Source organism: Gymnoscopelus braueri (assembly GCF_963280865.1).
Source record: "Gymnoscopelus braueri genome assembly, chromosome: 17".
Taxonomy (NCBI): domain Eukaryota; kingdom Metazoa; phylum Chordata; class Actinopteri; order Myctophiformes; family Myctophidae; genus Gymnoscopelus; species Gymnoscopelus braueri.
In genome coordinates, this window is record NC_137617.1 from 37,013,884 (window position 1) to 37,037,365 (window position 23,482).

The window sequence follows — 23,482 nt, forward strand, 5'->3', positions numbered from 1 at the left end:
TCAGATCAGGAAGCAGGCCGCGCTTTACCCAATCAAATGTAGTGGGCGGGATTTACATCTGTGCGTCCGCTTTCTATTATGGCCCCCCTGGAAACAAACCCAAATCATTCCAAATATGGCATCGTCGGAGCCCACAACACCACGGAAAGTTAGTAATCTTAGCGTTTGTAGAGTTTGTGGAGAGGATTTAAAGTTTGGTCAAGTTTGTGACCGAAATCCTGCGAGACATAAACGTTGTGTTACTGTGTCGCCGACTACATCACATGAGAGAAAAAGAAGGGTAAGTGCTATGAAAAAGCCCATGTTAAATGAATAACAATGTAAAGGACAGACACAGATGAACTGTACTTTACTTTTTGCGAAATGCAGTGGTGGAAAATCTTTTACTTTAGTAAAAGTATCAATACTGCAACATAGAAAACTCTGTTACAAGTAAAAACTCCGGAATTCAAATTGTACTTGAGTAAAAGTACAAACGTATTGGCATCGAAATGTACTTAAAGTACCAAGTACCAACACGTCGCGTTGAGACACATTGTGAGCGTGTAGTTTGGCTGTTTTGTTGCATGGCATACATAGGACATAAGTGGTTAAACAGTTTTTTCTAGCATTATTATGCTTAAATGTTAATACCAATGTCATGTTATTTTCAGAGTAAAGAAGGCACTACTTCATCTTCAGTGATGCCCACCATCCCAGAACGAGTCTTGTGTGTGTGTGTGTGTGTGTGTGTGTGTGTGTGTGTGTGTGTGTGTGTGTGTGTGTGTGTGTGTGTGTGTGTGTGTGTGTGTGTGTGTGTGTGTGTGTGTGTGTGTGTGTGCGTGTGATAGAGGGAGAGAGGGAGAGAGGGAGAGAGTGACTGTGTAGCAGAGAGACAGACTGATCAAAACAGGGAGAAAAAGAGAGTGAGAGAGAGAGAGAAAGAAAGAGAGTGAGAGGGAGCAACAGAGAGACAGACTGTTCAAAACAGGGAGAGATAGAGAGTATCAGAATGCTATGTGTGTGTGTGTGAGAGAGAGAGAGAGAGAGAGGGAGAGAGAGAGAGAGAGAGGGGTAAACATAGCTAGGACTGCAGTGCTCAGTGAGCGGGTGGGGTCAGGTGGTTCTGACCACTATATGTAAAGTCGGGGTAATTGCTGGGTTCAGATACTTAAATTAGGTCCTTCCTTCACAGCGGTAAACATACTGGAAACCAGGCAGCAGCCTCCATACCGTATAATCCTTCCTCCTCTCTTCCTAGAAGACAAGCTGCTCAAGTCAAAAACAACAATATATACTTTACGTATGTATACGGTGCATTTGCTCATGGTTGAGTGGAGGAAATTCATAACCAACGACAAATAAACAATAGATATTTCTTTATCAATATTGTCACCATTTTCAATATTGCATCTGTGTCTTGTTCATTGTTAGACTACAAAAAGGCACTCTGGCATTTTCCTTTTTCCTGCATTGAGAGCGTTACTACTGTATACAAGGCATCTCATTCACACCCTTCTCTATAAGCAGCAAAGCATTGAAGATCAACACATACAGCATATGGACCAACAATATAAAATACATGTTTTTACAAGCTGTTCCACATTTGCATGAGCTTGCTCTGCTGTTGCTTTAATCTCTGTTAACCAGCAGTGACCATAATACAGCATGTGATTACAAAAAGGGGATGTTTTGCTTTTGTGAATTAAAGACATTTTGGTTTCATTTGGTTTCATCGCAACTATTAACCACTTGAACCCTAGCGTCCCTATTCTGGGTCAAACATTCAGTGATTGTTTAATCTTATTTTTTGCTTTCTTTTCCCCAGCAAATGTCAGCACAGATTTGGTGTAGAGAGACATTCTAGCAGACCTAGTATGTGGTCAACTATAAGTATATAGGGTTTAAGTGGTTAAAACAAAAATGAACCAAATTGTGTCCTTACAAAAATTCACATATTTTGTAACCAAGAGGACATTTATTGTGACAAACAAGATTAAAAAAAAAACCTACACAAACACACGAAACAAACAGACAGGCATATGGACAAACAGCCTCACAGGCCTGGGTATCAGGGCCCCTTTTAATCACTAGCCATGAGACTTGTGTCAATAGACACAGACCTGTCGACAAACCTCACACGATCCTGCATACCAGCTGCAGTTGGAATGTCTGCAGTACAGTACAGTACCACCGTAAACATCTGTTTTTACACAACGGGTCCCAGGACACTGTCACGAGGACAACTTCAAACAAACTTTTCAGCCAATTAAGAAGCATAACACGTTTTTCAGCAAAGTACAGTATACATGTGCAAAAGAGAAGTGCCCACTGTGGGGGGGGGGAGGGGGAGGGGGAGGGGGAGGGGGAGGATATTTGTGGAGCACATTCAGAGCTGGAGCCATAATGACCTTTTCAGCAAACAGAGGGGAAAAAAATAAATTAGCATGAAACAACATCCCTTCTTAACCACTTTTCACCCTGGCGCCCCTGTTTTGGGCACGTCATTATAGGCGAAACAATTCGAATTTTAATGTTCACATCATTTTCAAAAATAGCCGATCTGCGAGCTCACAATGCGAGGCGTTGTGTGAGCTTTGTAGATGATAGATTGGCTATTTTCAAAGATTTTGAATAAGGGTTTAAGTGGTTAATGTTAGGCACTGTAGAAATTACATGGCAAGGCGCTGGTATTTCCTTTTCCTGCAACGTGTGTTGCTACACAAGGCCACTCATTCAGTCACTATACCGATTACATTTCACTTCAAGTTTCTTTGGTATAAAAGCAGCTACTGTTGCTAGCCCATGACTTGTTCGACAAAAAGTAAATTAATAGAAGTACTGTGCAAGTTCAGCAAGTCACCTTTAGAAGCTACCTGACTTTTTTTTCCTCTCTCTCTCTTCTTTTTGGAGCATTTGAAACAACCACTCACTGTTCGCAAGGACAGAGCTTTCTCTATGATGCCATATTTGCTAAGGCGTCTAAATTAAATTCTGAACAGACCTACAATACAAGCCCCAGATAGTTTAATTTGGAGTGGTAAATAATCCCTGTTTTTTATCATTACATGCAATATGAACATATTACATTCAATGGCAACTTTTGTTCATTGATCTTTTTTTTGTTAGTAATGTAATAAACTTTAAATAGCGCATCATCATAAAATATTTCATACTTTACTGTATCTCTCAGATATACACAAGTCCTAATAAATATCGATCCATCCAGATTTGTATCCTGGCTGTTGGCTTTGCCTCTGTCAAGGTTCAAAGTTCATGTTTGTCAAAGTCTCTATGTAAACTTAAACACTTTTTCTTCTATCAAACTGATGGACTTGTCTGTGAGCATTTTTTCGCTGTTGACAAATTTGTACCCAAACAGCTTTAACGTCGGCCCGCAAACCCTCTGCACGACCTGTGCGATTTTGAAGGGTATGCCGAACCTCCACTTCTCCACCTGCTCCGATGAGTTCTTCTGCGTGGAGTACACGCCACTGGCCTCTTTGGAGGCCTGCGTGTTCCTGAGAATCCACTGCCTCACTTGGCGCGTGAACGGGATTCCGGAAAACCTGTACATCTCCGCCGCCTTCCTCATGGGGAACCGGGCGATGTCCTCGTAGCGCACCAGCATGTACCGCCGGCGCAGCCACCGCGGCTGTCTCAGGCCCACCTCGGCGGACATCCTGATGTTGTCGCAGTTCCCTTTCAGCTTCCTCACCTCGTCGTCGTCGATGGGGACCTCCCCGTCCGCCGCCCACTGCTTCCAGTTCTTGTATTTGTCCGCGAAGGCCACCATGCGAGAGGCCAGCACGGCCCTGGGGTCGCGCACCAGCTGGATGAACCTGACGTCCAGACGGGGATCCTCGGCCAACGGGCGCAAGGTCTCCAGCTGGCGCACTCTCACCGACTTAATGGCTCTGTGCTCCTTCTGGAGACAGGACTCGGAGGCCATGGTCAGGTTGAGGGGCCCGCAGCGTCGCGTCCTGCAGTGGTAGCGCTCAAAGACCCCCTTGACGAAGGGGCTGCAGACCGACTCCTCGCAGAGGGAGCCGCTGGACTCCCTGCGGAACAGGGCGGCGGTGACGTGGTCCTCGGGGAGGGGCTCGACGAAGCTCTCCAGCAGGGAGAAGTCGCACAGGAACAGCTGGCGGAGGACGTCGCGGTACGCCGGCGCGGCCGCCGTGGCGTTGGTTCCTCCGCCCTCCAGCGTCAGCATCCTCTCCACGTGCCAGAGCGGCTCGAACAGGTAGAACATGTTGTCCGTCTGCTGGTTGAAGAACTCGCCCACGAAGGAGGAGCCGGTCCTGGTGGTGGCGAGGAGGAGGATGTGTTTCCGGCCGCCCGACGTCGACGCCACCGCGGCGTCCTGGGGCTCGGTGTAGTTGACGAGGCGACGCTTCATCAGAGTGAAGGCAGGGTCCAGCCTGTTGAGGGTGGTGAAGGAACCATTGTGCTTCAGCAGACCTCTGGTCTGGAGAGGGGTCTGTGGAGTCTGCTTCATTGCCAACTTATCTGACACCCTGAAAACAGACAGTTGAATCTGTGTTAAAGTTTTGTTTGTCAAAAGAGAGAGCAAATAGGTCTATTATTTAGCATGGGAATTGAAAGCATTTTTTGTGTTTGCTAAATAAATGCCAAGCATCATGGTAAATTAGCCTTAATAACCATTTAAACCTTATATACCGTACTTTGTTAACCGGTGTCCACCAGGGATCTATTCTTGGCCCTCTAAGTTTTTCCCTGTACACCTAATCTCGTCACCGAAAATAGCAGATCTACAAGCTTACAAACTCACAAGGTTGCGTAATGCAACGCATTAGTGAGCTTGTAGATCTGCTTCCGCTGAATGTTCTCCTATTATGACGTTGAGGTTAATCAAAACACTAAGAGAAAAACAACAGCAGGTCTATTAGTTAGCATGGCATTTGAAAGCATTTTTGTGTTTGCTAAATAAATGCCAAACATCACGATAAGTTAGCTGTCTTAAAGCTTGAGAGAGATAAATGCGGACAGGCCTCGGTGCAACTGTTGGAAAACACAACAGCGCTCCATTGATCACTGAAATGGGCTTACCTCGAGATAATGTTGTTTTCCTTCTCAATGATAACAAGTGCCACAACGAAGACAATGGATATTGTGTATTTGATCCTCATTCTTGGATGTAGCGGTGCCTGGATACGCTTTTATAGACTGTTTTTAATAGGTTCTGCCAATCTTCCACAACTCCAGTTGCCTTCTTAAAGAGCCCTTGAGTTATTTGTATTCCCCATCGTAAGACAATGCTTCATCCTGTAAATGAAATGAACATTAAACTGTCAGTCATACATTTTTTTGCACAGTTGAACAAGACTGAGAGTCTTGCAAGAGTATGCATCGCACTCTTGGTCTCAATTCCCTCTGTCAAAGCACTTGTGGAAATTTCTTCTAGCTGGTCATATTAATGGGGAAGTTAAAAGCCTATTGTTGCATTATGCCATAAAACCTGTCTGCTCCCCATAGATGCTTAGTCAGCTTATACCACAATAAAGGGGTCCCTGCAAAGCCCTGGTTATGCTAAGCCTTTTTTTCTGCCCTCTGCACCTCAAACTCTCCTCCTACATGCAAACTTCCATAACAATGGTGTGAAGAGTGCTTGGCAAAGCCAAAAGATGGTGCGATTCACTCGGGGACGAAAGCGCATCTTAACAAAGTGAGAAAAGAAAGCAACCCAGGGCTTTACTGGAATCTAATCTCATCTTTAAGAGACCCAGGCAATGGAACATGCCCAGTGCCCACCCACCATGCATGCGCTGAAACCTGGTACACCCCAGACACAACTCAAGTTTATACTTGAGTCTTGTCTTTGAAGTAGCAAGACCAAAATGTTAATTTGTGAATAAAACGCAATTCTACAAATCTTGTGTTTTTTTTTGTTTGTTTGTTTGATTTTAACTCCTCTCGGTCTGGATTTAGCGTGAAACCACCCACTGATGTGGGTGGACATGCAAGCCATTACTAGCAGACAGCTACTTTCCTATGTCAACACTGGGAAGAGATCTGGTCGACTGAGTCCATCAGCTTCATGACTGGCCTACTGTGAGAGATAACATCTGGGCATTGATCTGAAGGACTGCTGCTCCTGCATAAATGTAAACTCAGTGCGTGGTGAAAAGTAACTAAGTAGCCACATTTACTCAAGTACTGTACTTAACTACATCGCACCGCAACGCATTTTGAGCTTCTAGATTTGCTATTTTCGACGTATGATGTCAGGCTTATCTGGTTAAGTACAATTTTGTGGTACTTTACTTGAGTCTTTCCATTCTTTCCATACTAAGCAAGTGTTGTACTTTTAACTCCACCACAATTATTTGACAGCTTTAGTTACTAACTTTGTTAGAGTATTATGTTAAAATGTACTTAATCCTCTAATATATATAGAAAACAAAAACATACATTAACTGATAAATTATGATGTGGCATTAGGTTAAGTTATCCAGCAGCACATAAAGTTATTAAAATCAGCCCCACCTTTACCAGCTGCAACAATAAACTGATGAAAACATTAATGCAATACTAATTACAATCTGATTAAATGGAACATTCTGCATAATGAGTGCTTTTATGTTTTGTAGTGTAAATACATTTATAAAAAAAGAATTACGATTTATTTTTTAGCTTTTATGCCTTTATTGACAGGAAATGGGGAGAGAGAGATGGGGAGTGACATGCAGCAAAGGCCGTCAGGCTCGGGACTCGAATTCGCGACACGCTGTTAGGCCACACTGCCGCTACGCCAGCGGTCCAGGGCAGGCCAGTGTAAGTACATTTTGATGCCAGTGCTTTTGTTCTCTTTTGAATGCAGGACTTTTACTTGTGTTTCTAAATTGTGGTATTGCTACTTTTACCTAAGTAAAAATAATCTGAGTACTTCTTCCATCACTGGTTACCTATCACCCTGCACTAAAAATGCAGCTTTAGACTGAGGGGGAGACACATTAGGTATATACACCAGAATAAGTACACAGAAAGTTGAGGGAGGTGGGCCGGGAGAAACCTATTTGTCACTAAGCCTTAAAGTGTGGTGCTAAAAGTCTGCAGGGCATTCAGAAGAACATAATACTTATGTAAGTGTGTAGGATAATAAGCCTTCTACCTGGGAGGCTGTGGGCAGTCGAATGAAGCCTGAGGATAGATTTAATGATGGCTGCGGATATCCTGCACCCAGTCCCTGAAAGATTACTATCGGGTTACCTTTGAGATAATAGCAACTTGGGCTATGATCCTCCCACTAATCCTGGGATTTAAGCAGAAGCTATGCCACTGTGGTGAAATGGATCTGCAGTTGATCGACTCCTGGTTTGATTCTAATCAATTCACTCAGTGAGACACACAGGCTCAGGAAATGATCTAACTTGTCATTTATTCATGCAGCTTGAAGAGAAGTGTACATGATGGCACAATGCCTGGCCTGAGCAGACCTCTGAAAACAGTAGGCTGCAGGAGTGACTTAAAATACTATGGGTCAAGCACTGAAGCTACTATAGTGGTATACCAGATGGCACTGGCGGTTCTCCCTTGAGTCCTTGACCTGGTTCTCAACCTTTTCAGGACGTGACCCCTCCCCAAATGATCATATTTGAACTTGGGACCCGCACCCTGACAAGCACTTGGAATAGGAGTTGAGGCATTCAATTTAGTTTGACTCGGTTCCACAGATAAATATTGTGAAAATTGCAGATCTACAAGCTCACAACGCAAGGCGTTGTGAGCTTGTAGGTCAGCTATTTACTAAATGTTAGCCTCTTTCTTATATTATTTGACAATTTCGCCAATGTTTGACCATATATAGTATAGTTTGTTGATGACTTTTGATTTTTTTTTTTTGTAATGGTCTTTTTTCTTTTCTCTGATACAGAGCACTGATACAGAGATGGACAAAACAAGATCGCCACGGTGTTGAACAATGTAACGAGTTACAAGTAATGAAGGCAATCCATGTATTTCTTCTGAACCATCTTGTCCACCAGTAAAACACGGCAAGGCTGTCCCAACAAATAACAGTCTCACACTGAGGTCATTAGGAAGGTGTCGTTATCATATATTTGCCCCCCCAAACTGCTAAAGCTGAAATCAAGTGAGAGTTACAACAACTCAGGACCAAAAAAGAAAAAAAAGAACAGCTTTCTAGTTAGCTTTTATCCAATGTCCCACATCTGTGTTGATGAAAACACGTGTTTATGGGATCCTTCGGGTGCTACCAATGGAATGTGGAGGGTGTTGGTGATTGCATATGGATCACTGTTAAATGATTACAGGTCCTGCCACAAGGCGAAGCCATTAGTGTGACTGCTGCTATTAATCAGCAGGAACTGCAGCTTACAGACTAAAAGCTTCCCACTCCCTAATAGAAAGGTGTGTGTGTGTGTGTGTGTGTGTGTGTGTGTGTGTGTGTGTGTGTGTGTGTGTGTGTGTGTGTGTGTGTGTGTGTGTGTGTGTGTGTGTGTGTGTGTGTGTGTGTGTGTGTTTCACACGAAACAAGTCCTATACCAGACCTGCAAACCACCGACAGTCCTAGACCACCGATTATTGAAGTTTTGACCGATGTTTTCTCAATAAGTGCAACATTTTCTAATTGATTTGGAAAAACTTCAATCAAAAGATTTGATTAAAGTTTCTATCTGAGAACATTTAACTTAAAAGCAACAAAATAAATAAGTAAACACAAATAACTATTTCATAGGTACAAAATAAACACATGAACTGAACTCTATTTTATCAACCACACATTTTCACCTATAGAGTAGAAGTTAGGGTTGCCCAAATTAGGGACCCCAGGTTGAAAGTTGTTAAAACGGCTGCATAATTGCTGATGCCGATGATGAAGTAAAAAAAAAATCACATAATGGCCAATATAACCGAGAAACAAGTTGCTGTGTTTTGGAAAACGAACGCTCAGGCTGCCCCCCACCCAAAATACATGTCTGGCGTTTTGTGTACATTGATGATGATGATGAGCCTGGCGGGACCCTTCAGGGTTCCTGTTCGGTTCTTTACACAACCAGAGAGGTTGCAGTTCTCACATCCTGTTGCAACCTCTCTCCGTCCTGGGCCAGCTGCGAGCTCTGTGGTCAGACCCAGGAGAGACAGCAATCTAAACACAGGCCTTTGGTTGGACACTGCGTGTGAAATTCTCCCAACGGGAATCGGAGAAGTTTAGGGCTCTGACTGGGTGCACTGCAAAATCCAGAGTGTCAACCACTTAACCACATGATAACCACAAACATTTTTGAAACTTGAAAATCTCGAACTACAATTTTTTTTAGCTTAGATCAACTGTTTTCCAGTGACTTTAGAAATGCTTTGAATTTCCTTTTCTGTTCATTTTCTTTGTCTCTAACGACACACCCCAAAATGTGGACGCCAGGGTCGCCGTGGTTAAGCAAGTGTCCATTTTCACACTCTAAAGCAGTGGTTCTCAACCTGTGGGTCGGGACCCCCAGGGGGGTCCCCACATGATTTTTTTGGGGGTCCCCAGTTGACAGTAAAGAGACAATTTAAGGACTTTCAAGGCTTTTTTATACCAAAAGAAAAAAGGGGGGAAAAAAGAGCATTACTGCATCAAAAGTAATCAACAAACTATACTATAAAAACTGGTCAAACATTGGCCAAATTGTCGGCAAACATTGTGAAAATACCCAATCTACAAGTTCACAACGCCATTGTGAACTTGTAGATCGGCTATTTTCACAATATTCTGTGGAACCGAGTCAAACAAAATTAAATGCCTCAACTCCAAGTGCTTATCAGGGTGGGGGGGGGGGGGCTCCAGTTCTAACATGATTATTTTGAGGGGATTGCTGCCTAAGAAGGTTGAGAACCACCGCTCTAAAGAGTTCAAGACGGAGCGCACTCTGGATTCTGTAAGCGTAGAACACTGTCGACGTGGAATGGTGTGTAATCAAAGGGTGTGTACTAGCCCGTCCACTGAGGTGCGCTTTCACCAAGAGGAAATCTCCACTCCGTCTTGCACCACACTGCCGCATGCCACAACCACAAAGGTCTCTCTTACACAGCCAGCTGAGACTCCAGAAGCCCCTCCTGGGCACAGATCAGTGCACACACAAACTCCCAGGGTCATTCACTCGTCAAAGGGTCAGTGACTAACCTGTCTGGGATGTTTCTAGTCATGTCTGATCCGGAGACTAAAGGTGCCGTAAGCGATGTATTTTTTGTTTTATTTTGTTAAAACAAATATTACATAGCTCCATATTCCACAAATGTTAAATAGTTCCATATTCCACAAATGTTAAATAGCTCCATATTCCCATAGTAATAATTGCAATATAGTATTTGTTGTATATCAGGGGGCTCCTCGTCTCTCCACCTCTTTAGTAAACAGAAACAAGAAAAATCAGGTCGGGATACCAATTTCATCCAATCAGGAGAGAGAACTCGTACAGGATAAACAAGTGAAATTGGACGGGATGAAGCAAATACATGAGCAGACAAAATTGGAACTGGAACACAAGCGGATAAGTGAGCTTTGTGGGGTCCTCTATCCTGATTGGATGAAATGTGCAACCTGAACCTGAACATTTATTTTCTGTTTACTAAAGAGCTGGCCTGAAAAATCACCTATCAGGAGACCACAATGGGAGATGAATGCATTTTCCCAAAGAAAGGAGGTGTCATTTACTGCCATCGTTTTTCCTTTTTCTCTGACTGTACCACATGCTGTTTACATTTTTGACTAATAAAGTATTCAATCAATCAATCATACTCATTATGGCTTTGCATTTCTCTGAGCATAACTGGTGTCTGGACGTTACATTCTAGCAAGCATCTACCTGATGTTTCCCTGCTTTTTTGTATATGTAATAGCAAAGTTGCCTATAAGTGATAATCAATAAAGTATAGGTGAAAGTGAAGTGTAGTTTCTAAAATAGCAGTAATTGGTCCGATCAAATGTGACTTAAAGGCAAACAAATAATGTCAGCATCAACAATTAATCATCAATTCAAGCCTAGTGATGCTTCATCTTGTACATGTAATCTAATCTTACACACAGTAAAATCCTCGGTGTTAATGTATCCATTTGTAACTCTGAAAGTGTGCAAATGGGTCCATTTGGTGACATTTGTACAGTCTCTTGGGTTATATTAACACTCAGGATTTTACAGCGCTCGCAATTATCTCAGCTTATTGTACCAAACGCTCAAGCTGTGTTGAAATGGACCATAAGCTGACATTTTCAAATATATTCACAAACTACTGAGGCATATGACACGTTTGATCATCTGCTCATAACCAGACCGCCATTATACTACTGACTGTACCATTTATCATCTTGTTATAAATGCTTTTAATATCTGCCACCCCTTTATTGTCAAGTGCTGTGAAGGCACATTCAGCACCATGCAGCCAGCCAGACAGACAGCCAAAAGCCACTTTCATTCATTGTGTTTTGAAGGCCAGTGGTTCTCAAAAGTAGGGTGGGGGGGACCCCCTGGGGTCCTTGAGGGGGATCCAGGGGAGGAACAATTAAGGAAAATGAGGAACAATTAAGCCTTGTTTTGATTTTCAGCTATTCAAAAAACAGCTGATCTACAAAGTCACAATGTGTTGAGATGCGACGTGTTCTGTGCTTGTAGATCAGCTATTTTTTTAAATGTTTGACAGAAGTTGACAAATGTTGACAAACTTCTCTTATGGGGGTCCCTGGCACAAATAATTTTTAAATGGGGTTCCGAAGCTACCTATCAATTTGGAGGCTACTTAAAGGCTATGGTGGGCTGCATTGTAGGCTATTGCTGTCACAGCACAGAATCATTCATACTGGTATGCAACTCGGTGCGTCAATTCTTATTGGCACCATTCACCTCTCCTTCTCTGTTTGTCTGCAAATTCCAAACTACACAAGAATGTAGCCTGCTATCCATACCTCATGTACCACAAACTTGCAAAGTTTGCTTTCCAATTGACTGATGCGTGCTGGCAAATCGACATTAACGTGGCATTCTAATTATACACTACTTCTTCTTCCAGAGTGGTAGGTGTGATAAAATAGTGTACTATTATAGTGTACGTGGAAACTGAGAAACATGCTCCCACGGCACGTCGTGTCTTGTAGCCTGATCTGGGGCAGTTAAGTATTTCATGCTGTAATCAATTACACTCATGCCCAGACAGACAGACAGACAGACAGACAGACAGACAGACAGACAGACAGACAGACAGACAGACAGACAGACAGACAGACAGACAGACAGACAGAGACATTATCTGTATCTGTATCTGTATCTGTATCTGTACAGAGTCGAACAATATCAGACATGGATATAGCCTACAGCAGTGGTGATAAAAGTAACTAATTATCCAAGTACTGTACTTAACTACAATTATGATTTATTTTGACAGCCTAATTTATTCTTCTACCAGACTACAGTACATTGAGGCAAATATTGTACTTTTTACACCACTGCAATGATTTGACAACTTTATAGTTACTAGTTAGTTAGCAAATGTAGATAAATATTTCAAAACATATATGAAGTGATAAAATAATGGTAAAGCAACTTCACCAGCAGCAACAATAAAGTGATGAGCACATGCATTAGTAATCCAATAATATCATTGAGAAATGGACCATTCTACATAATGACTTATGAGTACTTTTGCGTTTGGTACTGATGCCAATACTTTTGTACTTTTATTCTTACTTAATTAATTATTTTTACTTATACAAATCTGAGTACTTTTCCCACCACTTACAGTCTCTGCATACATGCCACATTTTGACATTAGGTTATGAAGTGGGGATGAAGTTTTGGAGCTGAGCATTACAGGTTACAGCTAATATCACTAAGTACAGCACAGGCTTAAACAGTGTTTAGATACTCTATATAATGTAGTAGTCCAGTAGTCTAGTCTATACTCTGTTTTATTTAGAATAACACAAAACAAACAAACAGAAAAAGTTTAACTGTCTACCAAATTAAACATGCCACAACAAAGTTTATTGCCAATGAAATTAAATCTTCTCATAAACAAAATACTTGCCAGATACAGTAGCCTATGAGCATTGAGTACATGCAGGGACCCTATTTGAAACAAGCCATTAGGCTTTAATGGGCTTTTCAATCCTATATTTAGTTGACCTTGTATTTAAAGTGTACTTTCTTGTGCTTTTTTTCCCCTGCAAACTGCAAAAGTTTTCAATCAAATCAAATCAAATGAAAGCCTATAGATCTATTGCCAATCATGCAATAATAGGCTATACCCACCATTCTGTGAAGAAGCATCCATCCATCCCACTTCATGATATCCATAATGAAAGTGATCAGGCTTCCCACAGCACAGGTCTCCAGGTGAAAGTTATTCATTCCCATGTCGTTCACTTCGCAATATTATGCCTGCCTATGGCTATTCCACTTATTAATACAAAATATCGAATCGAAAAGAAATGTTTACCCTGCATTTGTCCGGGTGAAAACTTAGATGAAAACATGTTTTAGATAAGTTAAAAACTGTTAAAAAGTTGTATTCATAACATGAATGAGATACGGGCTACTCTCCCCTGTGCGCTTGTGCTCCAATGTGAGTGACAGCGTTGCCAGGTTTTGAGAGAGAAACAAGCAACCAACCTGGTCTATGAAAACAAGCCCAAAAGAAGCGATCCCGCTTCGCCCTTTAAACACGTACGTTGGCTATTTGAAAATAGCCGATCTACAAGCTCACGCGACGCGTTGTGAGCTTGTAGATCTGCTATTTTCCCCAAAATGGGGGTCGGGTCCCTGGCATAAAATATTTTCATTTCAGATGGGAGTCCGCCGCAGACAAATACATTTTAATTTGGGGGTCCTTGACTTGAAAATGTTTGAGAAACACTGGTTTAAACAACATTGGGAAGCAACCCCCAAATAAGCAACTACACTTTTAGAAACAAGCCCAAAAAAAACGCAACCCGCAAACTACCAATATTTATAAGCAACTTTACAGAAAAACAAGCCCAAAGTCGCTTATAATAAGCGGACATGGCAACGCTGACGTCCCCAAAAGTGACTTGACATGAGGCACACAGCTGTCACTGACTCCTTTTTTTTAAATATATATATATAAAGTTGTCTTATCGTATCTGAAACTTCAGGTCAAATGGAAAAACTCGCAGACAATGACCAGCTATAGGTTGGCGCCTGGACATCTTTCATTTATTTACTTTTTAAGTGATAAAAAAAACCATGGACGTTGTGAGCGGACTATGTAAAGAAGGGGAAAGAACACCACCTAGTGGACTAAGTTCTTATTTGCCTACATTTTTCCCCTTTATTTTTTGCTCTGAATGTAAAACATAAAAACAGGCTAAACAGCTGTGAATTAACTTGCAAGGCAAGAATGTCAATAGAATTTTATTTTTTGTTTGATTAAAAATATATGTAAAAAGCTGACGACAACAACAATAACCATAATAATAATGATAATGATAAATAATGATAATGATAATAACAATAATAATAATAATAATGATCAGACAGTAATATAAGCTGAAGCGTAGTGAGCACCAAGCCAGAGTACAACATTTTATGTAACTTTCCAAACATTTTTCTGATGACCTCTCTTAAACTGTAGTTTTCAACAGTGGACAATGAACTACAACTCCCATAACGTGTTGACTGTGTCCCATAATGATGACGTCATACAGCGTGTGACAGAATTTTCAGGAAGGTTGCAAATAAATTGCGTCAGTATCTCAACGCAGGGAAAGGTGAACCAGGTCTCTTGGTATGTAACTTATGAGGTGTTATTTTAGCATTTTTTATCCTATTGAAATGTTCAACATATAGTATGTGTTGTATTTAATAGTTGGGGTGTTTTATATACGCCATTCTGACGTCGCTGTCTCAAGAAATACGTAGCCAGCTAGCTAAAGTTAGCTTAGTTTCACTGTTAAGGTTAAAGCTATAGGCATTATGTAGTATTCTCCAATAAATGTGTAAAATCTATACGTTAACCTGGTTTACTATTACTGTTAAACCAGCTAAATTCATTAATCTACTAGAGATTTTATCATTATGTAATATTATGTAATTGCATAATGTTATGACTGTGTTGTTTTGTTTTGACCAGTGGTGGTAAAAGGTAAAAAAAAATAAACAATACTACAATGTAGAAATATGCTCTGTTACAAGTAAAAGTCTGGTATTAAAAATATACTTGAGTAAAAGGACAAAAGTATTGTCATCATAAAATGTACTTAATGTACCAAAAGTAAAAGTACCCATTATGCAGAATGTCCCATTTCACATGTTTCAAATGTATAAAAATCTTTTAGCCCCCCCCCCCCCCCAAATAAATGCTAATTGCATTTGAGTGCAAATGCAATTTCTGGGGGTTGGCTTAATTAAATGTAATTAAGTTACTTTCCACCACTGGTTTTGACGCATTCATTGTGTTTGTTTATTTATTGACAGAGTGATAGCAGCATATTGATCATTGACCATGTTGGTGGCGAGGCTGACATGCCTGAGGAGTCTCCCAGGGGTGGCTGGGCTGCGCCCCATGCTGACACACGGGGGCACCCCGGCCCTGAGAAGTTCCACCCTGAAGGCTTGTCCACCCCTGCTAAAGCCTCATCAGGTATTATAACATCTGAGTCATGGTTCACACAAAGGATTGAGACACGCTCAACTGGATTAATGACGGGGGCAGATTCTCGTGCACGAGAATGCTTCGCACACCAAAGTCCTTATAGTGGTGCCGGCCCATGGCAGAATAATCTAAATAGTAGCCTTTAAAGGTATCATGACATTCATGTTTACACCACATTCAGAGTCTTTGTCCTGGTCCTTCAAACGTGTACAAAAAGTTTTAACTGAAAATTCCACTCCAGTGATTCACTGTAGGTGTTTTTGTCTCACATTTCTAAAGCCTTTTCAACTGCAATGAAAAAATAAATCTTTGCCTGCGGGTGTCGCTGGTGAGGGATTTTGCCTGTCAATCATCGCCTCTGCTCCGCCCCCCCCAAAGGAAAGGATAGGGGAGGGGAGGGGCGAGGAGGAGAGTGGGCGGGATTAATTGACTGTGACCTCACTGTCGAAGGGCCAAGCTCAGATTACTTTTCAGCCTAATTATTCAGAAAACCCCAGACCACAGAAAATCCACTGAATGTTCAAAGTTCAGATTTTTTGGGTGTAATTGAGGTCATAAAACCCCCAAAAAAACATAAAAAATAAAAAAAGTGAAAATGAATGTCATCGAACCTTTAAGAAACAAGAAGTTGAACATGCACACTGGTAGCCAAAGTGCCAATATTTTATTTTTGGACGCAGAGTAAAAAGAAATCAACGTTTCGGCAGGCCTTCTTCAGGGAGAAGATTCTCGAACGTGCAGAATCAAAAAAGGGAACATCCACACTCAAAATAAGTTTTAATGTACGTATTTTAATGCGTAGCAGCGGTCAAACAAATAAAACATTTGTTTGACTGCTGCTATGCATTAAAAGACACATTTAAACTATTATTTTGTGAGTGCGCATGTTCACATGTTATCTGAGTCATCATATAAGCTGCTCAAAGATACACCCATTTCATCGGTGGTACTTCCAGAACTGTCCAAAGCGGCCTGCACCCTATGGCGTACGCTGGCTTTAAACACTCAGCACTTATTCATTTGTCCATGAGAGTCGAGCCAAATGAGTAGAGAAACCACTAATTTTCAGTTGAGAGGTTTCAGGCTATGTTTTTTCACCAAGTCTTTGAGGAGGAGCACTTAGTAGATATTTCGGGGGAAAGGTTTAGGGAGCTCTTTGTCTTCATGATTAGATTTTTCAGATTATTTATTAATTTATTAGGTAAGCACTTTGATAAGGAATTGCTGATTATTGAACTCAAAATAGGAATACAAAGCCTAGGAATGTGCCATGTATTCGCATATGGAGTGGTCGTGGACCTATAAATGCCTCATTTATAACTCAAACACTAAACTAACATGTACCTAGAAAGGCTGACCAGATGGTAGGATATTAATGGTGGTTGCTTGCTAATCACATGCAGCAGCGAGTAACACTTTTCTTTGATCAAACAGCAGGCATTCACTGGCATAAACAAAGTTGAATTATTCATGCAAAACATCGTGTGTGCCTGTGAATCAACTCAACTGAAGTTGTTAATTCACAGGCATACACAATGTTTCCTGTGGATTTCAGTGTTACCTGATGCTCAAATGTGTTGCTTTAATCCTGGTTGGACAGGAGGGGTTGATAATCATGGCCATAGTGTACTCGTATCAAATGTAATGCATCTTACTTCTTTAAATTGTATTTGTCACCTGATGTATGTTCCTTCTCCAGGGCTATTCCACAAAGGCCAGATTGGGCTTCCGTCGGGGGAAGACCGCCAAAGACCAGCTCAAAGAAGCAGCGTTCGAGCCAGCCACAGATACTTTCATTAGAGGTAAACATGAAAACTTGTTTCTATTCCTGGACTTTACTAAAGTCCATAAATGGTCTTGGTCAACATCGTTTTGAGAAAGAAACCAAGGTCCCGGTGCAAAGTGCAGGGATATTTTCACCCGAAAGGGTTTATTTTTCAATAATGACTGTGCCGCTGTTCATCATCCTGCTTAAGAAAGAAAAAAATAATTTTACACAAAATTTAACAAAGCAATTTTATTGATTTATTTAGTAAAGAAAATAGTCCATTACATCTTTATGCCAATGTGGTCCGCCCTGTGTAACACTTGCATCTTGCTTCAAATGTAAAAAAAAAATAACATTCTTTAGTGTACTGTTTAGCTGTAAAATGACATTTTGTGTTTGTTTATTTGGCTGCCATGTTTGATACAGCATAAACAAAGCACTGCGGATTGATATGATTCAGGTGTGCAGTCTCTGGCCTGTTAATCATACTGTAGCGGCGGTCTGCTATCAAGAAATAACAGACTAGCTGAATGCCGTGACTGACCAAACAGAAATGAGCGTTCAATCAAGCCTGTGTATTAAAACTCATGGAAAAGTACTGTATGTTTGGTGTGTTAATGTGTATGAATGTTTATTCTCTGTTTATTCACAGTCGAAGGCATGGGCAGAATGGTACTGGCTGGGGGTGCAGCTGTAGGCCTTGGTGCGCTGTGTTACTATGGACTGGGCATGTCTAATGAGATCGGTGCCATTGACAAAGCAGTGTAAGTACCAGAGTATTTACCTATCCCTCCAAGGCTTGGGTTGATACAAATGGATAAAATATATCTTACTCACGCAAGAGCACGCACCTTATGTATAATTTGATATTGTTGTCCTGTTATCGGACTTTCTTTCCTTTTTGTTTCTTTCTATACTATTGTATTTTGTAACTGCAAAACACTGGGAGCTTGTATGAAAAATAATTTTGAGAGTGAACAAATGGACCCAAACATTTAGTTCAATTTTTGCACTCTCAGAGTTACAAAATGATAAATGAACACACTCTGGATTTTACTGTCTTGCAAGTATTTGATCTCCTGTTCATTTCAAGGACTTTTTGTGTTCTCTGTACAGGCTCTGGCCCCAGTACGTCAAGGACAGAATCCACTCCACCTACATGTATTTCGCCGGCAGTATTGGAATGACAGCCCTGTCAGCTGTTGCAGTGAGCAGGACCCCAGCTCTCATGGGTCTGATGATGAGGGGATCTTGGCTGGTAAATCCTTCACTTATCACTGAATAGTGAATTCTGGGGTTCACAAGGTTAATGAATGAGGCCCTATAGAGTCTGATTTAGTACTTACAGAATCCTCCCCAGAACACATTTGATGTAGGGATGTCAACGGTTAGCCACAAAAAAAGATTTACTTTGGTTATTGGTTAGCCATTTGTTAACTGTAGTTATTCAGGGTCCTTCAGGGCTCTATACATGGTCCGCTCCTTTTTCCTCTCTACAAAAATGTCTTTGGTGAAAATAGCAGATCTACAAGCTCACACAAGATTGTAGGATTGGCTATTTTTGCTAATAACATTGTTGACGAAGTTATTTGGTTAAATAGTTTAAACACACTCCGAGTCTTCTCAGACTCGGCTGGTTCTACATTTATGGTAGCTGTTGACCAGAGCAAGCGAGAGTGGAGAGAGAGCTGCTTGACTACAAAGTGAGGAAAACATTGCTGTGGCTCCATTTAAATGTATCCACTCCGAAGTGAGCGTTAATACTGAAGAAAAATGTGTGAAATTTCACTCACCCAAACAGAATGTCTGTAATCTGTCACTTTTCCCCATGCTGGGACACGCTACATCTTTTATGCGCAACTAAAAATATGAATCTCCATAGCAACGCCTCACTCACTTCCACTCCCTTTTTTTCACGGACCAGAAGAAAGAAACATTACATTTTTGTTTTTGTTTTTTTTATTTGGAATTGACATAGAGGAAGAGAGGGATTCGTCTTGTAAAGTTACTGAATGACAGAATGTATGCAATCAGCTTATGTGATATAACAGTGGTGACTAACCTGACTTGATATGTATGCATTATTTATTTCTGAAGTGCTGTATTTGATACTTGGTGTTTAACTCTTTGACTGCGGACGACGCGATAACGCGTCAAGTGCTACTTTGTCCAGTTGGCCGTCGACGCGTTTGACGCGCTGGACGCGCGTTCATTGTTTAATCTCTGATTGCGCTATGCTGCTTAATATTCAATGTTATTCTCGAGTTCCACTTACTTCACGGACATCTGCATCCGGTTTCATGACCTGGATTCCGTTTCCGGTTTTTGATTTTTTTTCCCCAGTCATTTTCGTCCAAAATAGGTAAATAAACGGGTTTTCACACGGTATAACGGACAAACGGACAGGTTCTCTTCTATAATCTATGGTCTGGGTGACGATCAGTCATCGCCGTCGTGTATCACATCGTAATTTTGGCCGATCAAAACAATCTGGGACGACGTCACATCCGTTTTCATGTTTTTCCCTGTCTAATCTATCAAGAAGGGTGAGAGAGACCCAACGACCTGATCAAGCTGTCATGTGCTGCTCTCTAGTGGCGGATTTATGCTGGGTCTTTAAATTATGTGTCCTTAAATTATTTTCATGAGAAAAAATCAAAATATAAAAATAAAAAAACACGAAAATTGCTGGCACTGGGGGAGTACTTTATGAAAATACTCTGGCAGTCAAAGAGTTAATTATAAAAAAAATATCTAAACTTTCTTTTATAACTCAGGCAATGGGAGCTACGTTTGCTGCCATGATTGGAGCTGGGATGTTGGTCAGGTCCATTTCATATGAACAGAGTCCGATGCCTAAACATCTTGCCTGGCTGTTCCATGCAGGTAATTTAGATGTTTTGCAAATGTATTAATCAGTCCTATATAATATATTGATATTGTGATATGATGAGATTTTGGATATCGTAATATTGGAATATGACATAATTTACTTGTTACTAGTTTTAAAGGCTACATTACAGTGGAGAATTTTCTGAATTTACCTGACTGTTCTTAGGTGTCATTATTATTATTCATGTTTATCAAAAATCCCATTATGTAAATATTTTGTGAAAGCTCCCTCATCCCCACAATATCACTATTCTGGTAATTGGTCAAAATTACATTTGATTTTGTCCATATTAATCAGCCCCCCTTGGTAAGTAAAATTGTCCTTGTTTTTACTTCAAGTGAACACTAGATGGCAGTGGCTGCTAACTCTGCTACTGGTGGCCACAACAGATGAGAGATGCACTTTGAGTGCTGTGTTTTTAATGGCCCGTTCGTTTGTTTTTCCACTGCTTTGAAAAAGGTGTAATGGGCGCCGTCATCGCCCCCCTCACTCTTCTGGGAGGACCCCTGATGATGAGGGCCGCTTGGTACACAACGGGCATTGTGGGTGGCCTTTCTACAGTGGCCATGTGTGCCCCCAGTGAGAAGTTCCTCTACATGGGTGGGCCACTGGCTGTTGGTTTCGGAGTGGTCTTCGCCTCCTCCATTGGTTAGTGTTATCAATATTAATAATTCATTTCCAACACTGCCCTCTGAATTTAATCTGAACTCTGTTTATCGCTTTATCTTCCTTTTGTACAGTCTGAAACCATACACAGTAAAATCCTCTGTTAATTCATCCATTTGTAACTCCCTGAGTGTACAAAATGTAAATAAATGGAATCCATTTGCAGTGGTGTGAAGGTTTTTAATTGTTGGTCAGTTTTCATCCCCATGCATTTCTGTCCCCATCCAGGATCGATGTTCCTGCCCCCCACCTCAGCGTTTGGAGCTGGGCTCTACGGGATCGCCGTCTACGGGGGTCTGCTGCTGTTCAGCGCTTTCCTCCTGTACGACACACAGAAGATCATCAAGAGAGCAGAGACCTACCCCCTCTACGGTGTCCAGAGATATGACCCCATCAATGCGTACGTGATGCCAGAAAGCACTTTGCACTATATGAAAATCAATGTTATTGCTATATACTCAGTAATTATCTTGTCCATGGGTCTTCAGCGTTTTTCAGGCCAAGGACCCCTTAGCTGAGAGATGAAGCAGGGACCCCCACTATATATTGTATAAAATTGTGTCGCAGATTTAACTTTTTCATAGATTTCATAGACATCCTCATAGACTTGTTTTTACAGCACTGTTACAGCAGTGTATTTTCAGACATTTAAAACTCTCAGTACTTGACCTTTGGCTCTGTTATTGGTCTGCTCTTTTTTCCCTCTACACCAAACCTCTTCCGAAAATAGCCGATCTACAAGCTCACAACACTTGCAGATCTGCTATTTTCGGCTAATGTTCCCCTCATAACATAGAGATGCGAGGGTTCAAGTGGTTAATGTAGATACAATAAAAAGTTCCTATCACACAATGATTTGTAGACCCCCCTGTAGTAACTCTGAGGACCCCTTAGGGGTCCCAGACCCCCTGTTGAAGACCCCTGATCTCTGACACACAGGGGAAGGGATGGATGGATGGATGGATCTTTTATTTATTTGTATCTCTATCTTTTCATACAGGTGCATGGGCATTTACATGGACACTTTGAATATCTTCATGAGGCTGGTGATGATTCTGTCAGGCGGCGGTGGCAGGAAGAAGTAGATGTCACCCGTTCCACCTCAAGGTCCCCTTTCACTTCCACTGAGCAAACGAGCAGCGTACGCCAGATTCTACCTTGTTTTAGTTTTAAAACGCTATCCAACTGGTAAATAATAACCATAATATGCTGTGTTGTTGTGTGAAGATGAGGAGGATTGCATTTTCGAGCGCATATTGCAATTTATCAGTCTAAAGCTTAATTTACAGTTTGCCATACGATGAAAGTGAGTGAGAATGTGAGTTTGTGAGTGAGTTTGTAGATTGGCTATGTTTGGTATGTGATACCAGTGTATGACAAATTATAAATCGGGCATTATGTTTGATGCATCCCAGGTTTGCTGGAGGTGAATCTGTCTCCTCTGACCCTGACTTGTTTATATTGTTCATTATGTTTTCTTATTTATTTTTAACGCATAGTTGTTTCCATTTCTGATGGGGTTAAAAGAAGTTCAGGACACGTACGGTCATCTATATCTGGGGATGCTTCTAGCTCTCACAATTATTCAAATATGTGAACCAGCTGCACTTATTTTCTTAAGATACATTGAGATGTACTTCAACAGGTTCGCACTAGGGAATGCAGTTCTGTGCAAATTGTTTCAGTTGGAATCATTCAATAAAGACATTTAAAATATTTCTCTGGTCTTTTCAGGCTGTTGTCTTTTGATATAGAGTACACTTGTAGAATGGTAGCTTTCATGAAATCTTCATACTGCTGCATTTTGTAGCTAATAGTCTCTGGTTGAAGAAAGTACATATAGTAGTATACAGTCATCATTACTAATTTATTTTCCACTCTTTGTTGCCATGTAGCAGAAAGCTCACTTGCTTTTATTTTGTAGGACTACAATGCCATTTTTGTGTGACAGTCCTGTGGTTTACTGCAGGTTCAAATCCACGTCAGTGTATCTGTTTTATTTCCAATCAAATCTCATGTTTACACCTCCATGTTCCTATATAATCTTAACCACGACCAAATGTAAATGTAAATGTTAGTCAATTTACATGTCTGGATATTTTATGCAACTGCAAATTTCATTTTAGGCGCTCAAATATGACATTTCTACCTACACATACGTCATGTCCTAGTATGAGCAAACAGGGGAAGAGATCATACATGTTTCCCTTTATACATTGCCAATGAATAAAACTATGTGAATAACTTTGCAAATAAATTGCTAATGTAGCAGGATGAGCGTTGTCTCCCACTCTGCCCATGGCCCATCCTCCTCCCACTAATCAGTGGGCTGACCTGCAGTATTTTGCACCTTCTGCCTGCGCACCTTCTGACCTTCAGCAGACTGTCCTGAAGGTCTGACTCTACTAGCCGACAATGTTGTGAACTGTCTGTTTGAGGTAGAAGTGAGTAACTTATGATGGCTGCGAATTGGAAAGGTATGAGTAAAATTAAATGCTTCATATCTTACCACACATGACGTGTGCTTGGAGAGTCTCCTGGCGACATAA

At 41.2% G+C, this 23,482-nt stretch overlaps 2 protein-coding genes across 2 annotated transcripts; one reads left to right on the forward strand and one right to left on the reverse strand.

Annotated features, from left to right (window-relative positions):
• Positions 1–1,381: 1,381 nt before the first annotated feature.
• LOC308104697 (carbohydrate sulfotransferase 3-like) lies at positions 1,382–13,532 on the reverse strand. Its single transcript, XM_080455193.1, has 3 exons — positions 13,245–13,532; positions 5,053–5,268; positions 1,382–4,499 (listed from the first exon to the last, which is right to left on the reverse strand). The coding sequence occupies exons 2-3, from the start codon at positions 5,130–5,132 to the stop codon at positions 3,272–3,274; spliced, it is 1,308 nt and encodes a 435-aa protein (XP_080311319.1). The 5' UTR covers positions 5,133–5,268; positions 13,245–13,532; the 3' UTR covers positions 1,382–3,271.
• Positions 13,533–14,651: 1,119 nt separating this feature from the next.
• ghitm (growth hormone inducible transmembrane protein) lies at positions 14,652–22,653 on the forward strand. Its single transcript, XM_080455033.1, has 9 exons — positions 14,652–14,739; positions 15,429–15,594; positions 17,306–17,408; positions 18,027–18,138; positions 18,491–18,632; positions 20,152–20,260; positions 20,727–20,915; positions 21,162–21,333; positions 21,934–22,653. Exons 2-9 carry the CDS (start codon positions 15,457–15,459, stop codon positions 22,016–22,018), a joined length of 1,050 nt encoding a protein of 349 aa, XP_080311159.1. The 5' UTR covers positions 14,652–14,739; positions 15,429–15,456; the 3' UTR covers positions 22,019–22,653.
• The last annotated feature ends 829 nt before the right edge of the window (positions 22,654–23,482 follow it).